Here is a 10,662-nt window from a genome sequence, read left to right on the forward strand (position 1 = left end):
GATACTTAGAAAGAGAATCCTTCTGCTGAGCTGCTGGAAGCAAGGACCTGCTTCTGGTATCTCCAAAATAAAGCAAAAGCAAAATTTTCATTCTATTCCTTAGGAACAAAGCCAATGGTGGGGCGTCAGCCAAAGGTATGTCTGCAGTTGCTGTACACAAACATATAACCACCCCAAGCAGAACTCAGGATGGGCTGCACGCCCAAGAATTTACCAAGCTTCGTGGGTGGGTTTTGCAGCAACTGGCTCTGCTTTGAGCTGCCGTGGTGACAGTGTGAAGTTACCAATCCTTTCATACCCTACTTTTGTCCTTTTCTCGACAGCTCTTCATTTTAGGCACCACAAAGAACCGAAGGTCCACTTTATGCTTCATTTCCAATGCTGGCATGTGGTATTAGGGAGCCACACGAGGCTGAGGGGAAGCAGTAGCCATGCAGCTGTTTTAAGAGCCAGATGCTCGTGTCCTGAAGCACCCACAGGACTGACACTGGGAAAACCACAATGGCTCTTAAGGAGCTCTGTGCTTTGGGGTCACAAAGACACACCTACCAGCGGGGATGGTCTCTGGCATGCTACTTTTTGAATGAAGTTGAAAATATTCTAACATACATCATAGATATCACAGCTAATACATTTAATCCAGAAGTCATAAATCCTCATGTACATAATCTTTTAATTATTTTTTAGTTTGTCTTTTTATTTAGAATCACTTTTATATAAATTTCTCTCTACTATTAGTTTGAAACATGCAGTACTTATTAAAAAATCATTGACTGTATATGGGGGGTATATGAATAGCCAACTTCTGATGCAATTCGTACGTCAATAAACTACATTACAGTGGCAATAATCAGAAAAAATTACAGTATTTTCATAAAGAAATGTCCTCCTTCAAAAGATGTCTACTACTTCTCCTGAAGCATCTTCAACCATAAATACCAATGGTACAGATCAGCAAACACAAAGAGCCTCCTTTAAATTCTTCTACCATCACTTCAAATTATATTTTGAATTTCCTGTTTCACAAATAAAGGAAATTCATATCTAGAATACTATTGCTGCCCATGCCCCTTCATGAAGAACACTAGACAGGCTTGTTCATAAACAGAAAATGCTTGAGTAACCAGAAACTGATCCACAGTTTCTGGATTGTCTTGAATGTGAATCAGGCTTGCAGACTTATCACGCGATGTTTAAATAGAAAACGTACTTCAGTTTCAAAAATGAAAATGGACTTTGCCAAGTTCTGCAACAGTTCTGTCCCAAAAGGATAGCATGTTCAACTTAATATAAACAGATTATCCCACTGGACCCTCTGAGTACTTGTATTTCAGAGTTTCTTAAGTCTGTAACATTTATGCTTATTTTCTGCCAGTACTAGAGTCTGCAAACCTGCTTTGCAAATTAACCTTCAAGTATGAAAGCTTGTCCTTAGGAAACAAATCTCAGTAGCAGACTGCAAAATAAATAAAGCCAATTGGTCATGCAAGCCTTAATATAAGAAAGGATATATTGTAAAGAAACCTAATCTATATCTCTACAGTCAGTGCAATTTAAATGCTTGTGTTACTGAGCAATATAGAATTGAAATACTCGTGTTACTGCACACATAAGTAATTTATTTGGGTCTATGCATAGGAGCAGGGGGCTGTTCAGGACCTGTGAATGGTAATAAAGTGATTTGTGGCATGGATAGTTCTGAATATTGTATTTTGAAAACTGCAGTGGCAGGTCTGGGGTAGACTTTTCAGCAGTCTGCAGTCCTTATCTATTGGATCATCCTGTGGGGTGACCTAGATGGCCTATCCTGAGACAAACCTCATGTGCTTTAAAAAGCATATTTACCCATAATTTGGGCTGGCTGTGGTGACCTGTTCCTGACCTGCCATCACTGTTACCTGCCATCACTGTTTATCCCCTCTGCCCTTCCAGAAATATCATTTGATTGACATTAAGAAGTCACTTTTTCTCTTTTCCTTTCCTTTTTTTTTTTTTTCCCCTTCAAAGGGCCATGAATTCTGTGAATTCTGGGCCTCCCCTGCAAACAGCAGGTGACATTTCCTGGAGCCTCGATGGTGACCCAAGGCTGCCTGCCAGCAGCACTGGTGACCAGCTCGTGCTTTCACAACATTGGGCTGTCAGGTGAGCCTGGAGAGCTCCCCAGGGGGATCAGCCTCCAGTGGGCAGGCAGGAGAACGTCTGTGTGTCTGTGCTCCTGCCTTTACCGTAAGTGTGCCCCTTCCTGCAGAGCTGCCCTTTAAACTCAGGATATTCTGAAAATCCCATTCAAATTCCAGACCCTGAAAACCAGGATGAGTAATGGTTCTTAATGGATTATTTCTTCTGTATGCTGTTTACTTGACTTTTGCATTTTCTTTTGCCCACTGCATGAGTCAGCTTCACTCAGCTGTTGCACACAAATTATAGGTTTTCAGCTTTAATGGAAGTCTATGTTTTTTAAATGCTTGCATAGAAAGAAAAGGGCTAAGATGTGGTCTTCATGTCCTGAAAGACAAACCTCCAAACCTTTTAAAAGCAGATTTTAATTAAATAATTCCCCTGGAAATTCCTTTTGACTTCAACACGCAGAAATGTCATCCTGCTAATGTTTGATCACGACTTTCCTGAGCAATTATTTGCTATTGTAATTTGTTTTATAGAGATAAAAATAGTGCTCTGAAAATATTTTAAAGCAAACCCACTCATATCTCCTCTTCAAGTTTCAACATAAAAATGCTTAACTGTATGTTAAAAAAGGTATAGAATGTAGGGAAACATTTTGAGGGTAAACAGGTATTCTTGTTGTATTTTACTTATACATTAATTTCATAAATTAAATGGATTTGGCTTACCTGAATACCCTTCAGTCCACACAGGAAGTAGTTATGCCACTGAGGTTTGGCTTTGTTAATCTGAATGTTATTAACACTAGTACTGAAATCCCTGCAAAAACAGAAAAACCTTGAGGCTTCAATTTGCATTAAATTTAGTTTGAAAAAACATGGCTTGTTACTGCCACCTGCTGATGGACAAAACTGGGTTTTGATGGTTTTCAGTACAATGTGTTCTGGCTTGGTTTCTTGTTTGACCATTTCACATATCTTTTTTATTAATCATTTCTAGATGGTTATTGTAGATGAAAGCATAAGAATTATTGATTATATATAAAGAATATATTAAATCCAAAAATTAAGCTGCATCTGACATCCTTAATTAAGGCAGGATGCCTTCCATCATGTATAAGCATGCTATCATGATTTCTTAGAACTGAAAATTTAAATAATTGTTATCTGTCAAATTTTGACTAGAGCCAGATAAACTTCAGGCTTTCTGGTAATTCCTGCTCAGGATTTCACCTTCATTACCTTTGCTCTGAATGGCACTTCACTAAAACAGGCCTAATGCTGCAGAATTATATTATGTATGTTACAAGACAAAAATATTTAGTTTAGATATTATCTGTTTTACCTATGGAGAAAAAGTTATACAAATATAAAGCATCTTTACTATGATATAATTCGCTCATTTTGAGAAGTCAGATATTCTCTCTACACATACTTCTCAATTACAAAGGTGTTTGTGAAGGGGAGGTATCAGGAACTTCAAAAGAATGTAAGTTTTGAACACCTTTTTAGTCCAAATAACATAAAAGGCATCAGATCAGTTGAGATAATTTATGATAAAAAACAAATAGCTGTTTTTTCTAGCAACCTGTTCTCTGTTCTATTTCTACTAAAAGTTAACATGAACTGTCAGAGTGGAAGAGTGCCACAGAACTGTTCCAGTTTACCAGTTCACAAAATAAGAAATAGTGATTCTACAGAGGATTCTGGTTAGTCCTTGTTCACCAAAGGCCTATAGATATGCATTCACCACAGGCATAAATCTACCAGTGTAACAGGCTGGGAGAAAAAGACATACTGTCATCAGTTTTGTTATGTGGTGTAACATTCAAAGTGTTGAAAAATATTTCTTTGTTATGAAATTATGGGCATGTTTTAGCTTTGTTTTTAAGCAACAGTGTCTCAACAAAACCAAGATGCTTAATGCTGTGTTCTGAGATCTTTTTTTGGTTTATGGCTTCAAGTATATGATTTCAAACTGAAACCAGGGCAGATGTAAAAATATACTGTGTGCAATTTAAATTCAAAGGCTATAATTCTACATTTGGTGGAACTGTCCTGAGAAGGCCATTTCAATTGCAATATAATGCAGCAAAGCTTGAACATATTTACCTTTTGACTACTGCTTTACTTAGTGTTCATTTTAACAACTTTTCCTAATCAAAACTATTTTAATTCTGAAGCTATTGTCTCTTGCAGAATGGTTTTGCAACACAGCTTAAGCCCTGGTGGGAGGTTGCTGTGGAGAAAGGGAAGGGTCCCACACACACCTTCCATTTCCCTTCCCTGTTCACCAGTGCTTGTTCCCACTGCTTGCCCCAAGTCAGCTTTAGTGCTGAGTGCATGGCAATTCACTAAAATGACAGAAAATTATCCAAGAAAAAAATGGGGCAATAGTGCACTTTACCTTAAGATCAAACGAGTACCCTACACCTGCTAAAAGGCAGAGGCTGAGGTGATCTTAGAAGCAGGTACAGGGAGACTGAAAGGGGTAAAAGATGCCATTGCCTTTTGGCAGTGACAAACTCTTAATTCAGCCCAGGTATAATGTGAGTACAAACTCCACAAAGTGAAAAATCTCTGAGTATTTATACTGAGCATGGAAGTACAAAATCCTTTCGACTGTCTTAGTCACAGGCAGCAGTTCAGAACATGTTTATAACAAACTGAGTTTTAAGCAGGAATATGTGCTCAAGTATTTCCCACTTTTGACAGTATGTTCCTGACCCTGTGCTGCCACACACTGTGCTTTCAGGAACTAATTTACCAATTAAACCAATGGCTCAATAAAAATGGCTTAAACTAAGCTTTTGCTGATTCTGATTTTTGTAAAATATCCACAAAAGCTTATGTGGATGAGTGACCTGATCTGAACTGCCATGCAACTACACAAGTATCAGTCTGTTACAAAGAGGCAGAAAAACGTGCCTGAAGTTGAAAAGAGAGATTATTTCCCTATGTTCAGCACTTGTGAGACCATAGCTGGAATATTGCATCCAGTTTTGGGGTTTCCCAATACATGAAAGACATTGGCAGGGAGTTCAGCAGAGGGCCAACAAGATTATTTACAAGGATCTTCAAAAGTCCCTTCCAACCTAAATTGGCCTATAATTCTGTGAACAACAGCTGTGGAGGAAGTGGAAGCAAGGAAATACAGATTTTTTTTTAGCAAGTATTGGTGCTAAAGCTGTTGTGCTGTGAAAACACAGCCCCAGGTTCTCCAGAGCAGGGGAGTGTTACCTTACTTTTGCACTAATTGATTACAAAATGTTTCACTCCCTTCTCCAGGAGAAACTGAGCTGCTGCCAGTTATGGGGATTATATCAAGAAAGATGAGATAAAAGAGGGGAAGACAGAATTGCACTTTTAGAAGGATTGAAAAATCAGAGGCTTTACAGAGTAATATGAACAAACAGGTGGGAGACAGCAGCTGCAAAGCTATTGCTGTACTAATACATAACAGCATGGAGTCAGTCTGTGGGATTCCATCTGCTGATATAAATTGTTTTACACAATCAGACTCTGTGTTGCAATGGAAGCCTGTCAGATCTCTGAAAAGGTAAACTGTATTGCAATGCATGAAGAGGTTCATAAAAATTAATGAATAAACAAAGTAATTACGTACAAGTACGAAGAATTGATATTTGCCAGTTGCACAACTTGAGTTTGTACAGGTTCTACTGCAATCAGGATATCTTGTTCTATGGCCATTGGGAGCACAGCATAACCACAGTAGTCTATGTGTTCTCCTAGCAAAGAAACAAAGAAAATACTTTACAATAATTCTTTCTAGCATAGCAGTAACAGGGCTTCTACAGGGCTTCAGTGTTGTTTACTGGATGAGACAATTTCTTACTGTAGTTTCAACTCTTATTACCTAAAGTTTGGGGTATATTTCCTCCATTTCTTATTACTTCACAAAAAGTTTTGCTTTCCTTAGTGATTTTTATCTATTGCACCTGTTTATAAATGTTCATGTTTTAACGCTGGCTCACAAAAATTTTAAACCCGCTCCCCCAGAATGTAGATTATTGTTCAAGATTGAGAACTGTCATACACATACAATTTCTGGACCTTTTTCCAAGAAGATAACTACTACATTTAAATAATCATTAATACAGTTGCACACAACACATAAAGTAAAAATCAAATAGAAAATGTTAGTAGTAAAAATCCTCTCCCTTGGGAATAATTCCCAGTTACCATATGCTATTTAGTCTATATGAGATGTTCACACAACACTGAGCTAAAAATTAACGTCAACTGCACAATAAACTAGTTGACTTTTACAGCTCTGTTTTTCAGGATCCTTATGCTACATCTTCAAATGCATAGGATTATTTTATGAATGCATGCAAGAAACTCAGCTCCAGGGAGAACACAATCCTAACACAGACAGAGAAATCTCAAAAATAAGACTGCTACAGAAATGAAAGTCCTAAACACAAAATAACTGAGACTCTCTAGTCTGCCAGTGAATCACACCCACTGTTTTAAGTTCTGTGGACACATTGCTATGGAATAGTAAAGAAGAGATGATGGCAGAATCATTTCATGCTTTATCATATGCTTTGCTGTGGGGCTGGTTATATTTGGTACTTTTAATTCATTTTAAAAAACCATAAGCTGGCAAGTTTCTCCAATTTTCAAAACCATCACTACTGTCCAGCAATGGTTTTCTCCAAACTCTTGTAGAGTTGTTTATAAAAAGATATTGTAAAATCTACTAAATTATATACTATTTTCCCATTTATCACAAGAAACGTCTCTGAAAAAATAAACTTAAGAACACTATTTTCATTCTATGTTTTAAACTACTAGACTTCCATGATGATGGATGAAGTAAAATAACACAAGGTTATTTTTTCTTTTACCTATTAAGTTGACTCGTCCTGGTGCACGAGCATAAAACTTGGGAGCTGATCCAAACTTTGATATAAACATCTCCTTCAGTTTCTGCAATCTGAAAGACATAGAAACATTTAGAAGGACTGTATTTGCATAAAAGACAGGAAGTTTCAATGCTTCTTGAAGCAAATTCAATTCAGCTTCCTGAGGTATCTAGAGTTTTCTCTGCTACATCAGGAGTGACATTAAGCTCCTTATTTCTGGTCTTCACATAACATTGAAGACTCTACTTAGATCTTGATTTTTATCAATTTTCATATTTGACACTACCCCATCTTTGTATAAATTCATACACAGAGAACTGAAATTCCAAGCCTCAGATTATCCCCATGACTTATGACAGTATTTACTCCACAGGATTCCAGCAAAAGTACTTCAGGTTTTCCATTTAGAGGTGCCTGATGTGCTACTGAAAGTTCAAAGCAAATAAACTTTGTCATACTGCTTTATTTCCTGCAATATTCACCCTGCAATATTTGTCATACTGCTTTATTTCCTGGTAAAGGTACCAGCCTTCTGCCTGATGTTTGCAAAGCTGGAAGACTTTAGTGTGTCATGCAGTAGGAAAACGAGGGCTGAAAACAGATGAAGCCATTATCTCAGTGAAGCTTAGGAAACTTGATAATAATTCATTTTTAAACTACCTTAAAGCAAAATTTTAGTTTACTGACAAAAATCCAGTAACAGGAACCCTGATAAGGTCTCTACATTTAATCTAAATCTAGAACTGGAAGCCTAGTTAATGCAAAGTGGAAGTAAGAAGACTGCAAGGAGAAACAGATGTTAAAAAATTCCACAATTATTTGGTTGGTACATCTTTGTAAAGGCTATGTTACTATTCAGCTATATATACTCAAATGTTCAGATTTTTATAAGTGGAAAGCTACAAAATATGATTTGTTGTGACATTTTTTAACAGGTCTTTCAGTACCTTTCTTTGTGCCTAGGTATAAAGGTGTATTAGGCCTATGATTTCCCCTTCTTATAATCTCCCCTAGTACTGACTGGTACATCACTCTTCCAATTAACAAAAGCAATTTCTGCCATTTCATTGTTCAGTCCCTTCTCTAGATCACATCAATAATATTATAGTCCACGGGGGAATCTGTTGGCAGAATTCTAGGTGTTAACTTTATTCCTTTTTGTGACAGTATTTAGAATGCCGCTTTGTTTCACAGATATTTTTATAGTAGTGTTGGTACCAAGAAACAACAAACAAAGCAGTCATGAGCGCATGTTTATCTGAGTGCTGATTGATCTCTTTTTTTAATGTGGGTTTTACAAGCAGGCCCGATGAAAGGCTATTTACAGCCTTTGGCCTGGATGTTGCAACACGCACATTGCATTTCAAGCACCTACATCAAAAAGAAAATTGTCAGAAGCCTTAAAGCAAAGGCACTCCTCATAACTTCACACTTCCAAGTCTGGAAATGTTGGACTTGTCGTTTCCGTGGGATTTACGGTGCAGTCGTATGCAAGTACGATTTTTAAAGTACAGCGTTTAAAAGCGCCCCTTCTGCGCTGCTACCGCAAGCAGAAAGGTTCGTGTGTGTGCGTTCCAACTGCACACACCGAGAGCAACTCCTGGGCAAGGAGCAGCTGCTGGCACATCCCGCAGCCATTCCAAGGACGGGCCAGCGCTGCTCCAGGGCCTTTTAGATCAAAAAGGACGGGAGAATAATCAGTACTCCCCCAAAACTCTGGGGGAAACATGATGTAGGCGAAATGGTGAATGAATAAACGAATGAATGAATGAACGGTTCCGCCTGCTGCCCCAGCGCCACCCTGCGAGGGGCGTCAGGGCGGGCCGCGCTGCTGTGGGTGGGAGCAGGGGCCGGAGCCTGGCGGGCCCCGCGGGGGCCTTCCCGTTAAGTCTTTCGTCTGTCAGGGGAAAACCACGACGCTCCGAGTCCGCACCTCCTCGCACCTCCGCCCGAGGCATGAGGACGGGCTTACCCAGCCGTCCTCCCACCTCCCCCGGCCGCCCGCTGCCGCCCACCCGCCCCGGGATAAGCGGCGGCGGGGCCGGGGAGCGACCCACCCACCTGGGCTGCTCCACCAGCTGCACCGGGACGGCGCTGGGGCCGTCCCCCGCCATGGCGGCTCCACCGCGGGCCCGGCTGAGGCGGCTCCGGCGGCACCGCGGTCACGGGGCAGGAGAACGCCGCGTCCTTCCGGGCGGCAGCGCCGGCGGCCCGGCCCCGTCCCGCCCCGCCGGCGGTGCTGGGCCCCGGGCACCCCGCGGCCCTGGGGCGGCTCTGCCCCCGCCCGCCACAGCCCAGGTGCGACAGGGAAGCGACGTGCCAAAGAAATGTTTGGGGTTTTCCGGTATTCCTGCCGATGCTCCTGCAGAATGCACGGGCAGTGAAAATAATAAATGGACAGTCGGATCCCTCATGGCGTGGAGGAATGGGTATCTCTGTCCCCATGTCTTTTCTGGTGTGTGGTTCCTCCAGCTCCCCTCCCGACAAGGCAGCCTCGTGGCTCCTGTTACCCTCGGATTAATGGCTGCAGATACTTGCAAGGAACTGAGCATTTCAAAAGTGTTCGCAGGCTCACTCACTCAGTGTTTTGCTGTATGTCTTTGTCCATTTTGGTATCCATCTTATTGTCCCTCACCCTATTCAGGGAACTTTAAGTGCTCAGACTGAAGGAAGCACAATGACAAATTTCACTGTGGGTTTTCTGAGGTAAAACATTTATTTCCCCATTAGTATAGTTACAGAATACAAACACAGCTTTCAAAAGACTTGGCAGTAGCTGTAGTGAAAACAACAACAACAACAAACCCACTGTCAGAAACCATAACAATATAAAATTACCAACAACAAGAAAACCTGGAGACCCAGTAAATATTGCAGATGCATCTGGGTGTCTGTGAGAACCCCAGGCCTTGTGGAGATGGGGAGGCAGAGCTGCTTGGTTACGGTGTTTACTTCACTCAGTTGAAGGCAGCAGCAGAAATTAACATGTAAAAAATTTTATAAAGCCATTGCTTTGCAGGGTCTGTGGATTTAAAGAGTTCAGGCATTTAAAGAGTTCAGTTTAAAACTACTGCTGTGGCATTATGTGCTTATGGTGAATGCAGCCGAGGGAAGTTGTTCAGCAGCACTGAGTAAAGCAAAATGGAGCTGAGCAGTGATGCCAGTCACAGCAACAGGCCGAGCTTTCACGGAATGTGTCAGGTTGGAATGGACTACTGTGGGTAGTCTGGTCCAACCTCCCTGCTCAGGCAGGGTGATCCCAGAGCACACGGACCAGGACTGTGTCCAGACGGTTCTGGAGTATCTCCGGTGAGGGAGCCTCCACAACCTCTCTGGGCAATCTGTCACTTGCACAGTAAAGTTCTTCCTCATGTTCAGGATGGCCTTACTGTGCATCCCTTTCTGCCCATTGCTCCTTATTCTATTGGATGGCACCACAAAGAAGAGCCCGATTCCATCCTCTTGACCCCCACCCTTTACACAGGAGCTCCTCTCAGTTGCCTCTTCTTGAGGCTGAACAGGCCCGGCTCCCTTAAGCCCTTCCTCATGAGAGATATCTCCAGACTCTTGGCCAATTTGTTAGCTCTCCGCTGGACCTGCTCTAGGAGTTCCTTATCTCTTTCGTACTGTACAACTCATAAGTGCAC

At 41.1% G+C, this 10,662-nt stretch overlaps 1 protein-coding gene across 1 annotated transcript in view; it reads right to left on the reverse strand.

The window, feature by feature from the left end:
- GALK2 (galactokinase 2) overlaps window positions 1–9,271 on the reverse strand; it is a 43,608-nt gene extending 34,337 nt beyond the window's left edge. The window contains exons 1-4 of the mRNA XM_063412557.1: window positions 9,077–9,271; window positions 6,998–7,086; window positions 5,749–5,872; window positions 2,853–2,943 (exon numbers count right to left, since the gene is read on the reverse strand). Coding sequence (XP_063268627.1) covers window positions 2,853–2,943; window positions 5,749–5,872; window positions 6,998–7,086; window positions 9,077–9,129 — 357 coding nt within the window. The 5' untranslated portion in view covers window positions 9,130–9,271. The remainder of the gene's footprint in view (window positions 1–2,852; window positions 2,944–5,748; window positions 5,873–6,997; window positions 7,087–9,076) is intronic.
- Between the last annotated feature and the right edge of the window lie 1,391 nt (window positions 9,272–10,662).

This window comes from Prinia subflava, chromosome 15 (assembly GCF_021018805.1).
Source record: "Prinia subflava isolate CZ2003 ecotype Zambia chromosome 15, Cam_Psub_1.2, whole genome shotgun sequence".
In the NCBI taxonomy this organism is placed as follows: Eukaryota; Metazoa; Chordata; class Aves; order Passeriformes; family Cisticolidae; genus Prinia; species Prinia subflava.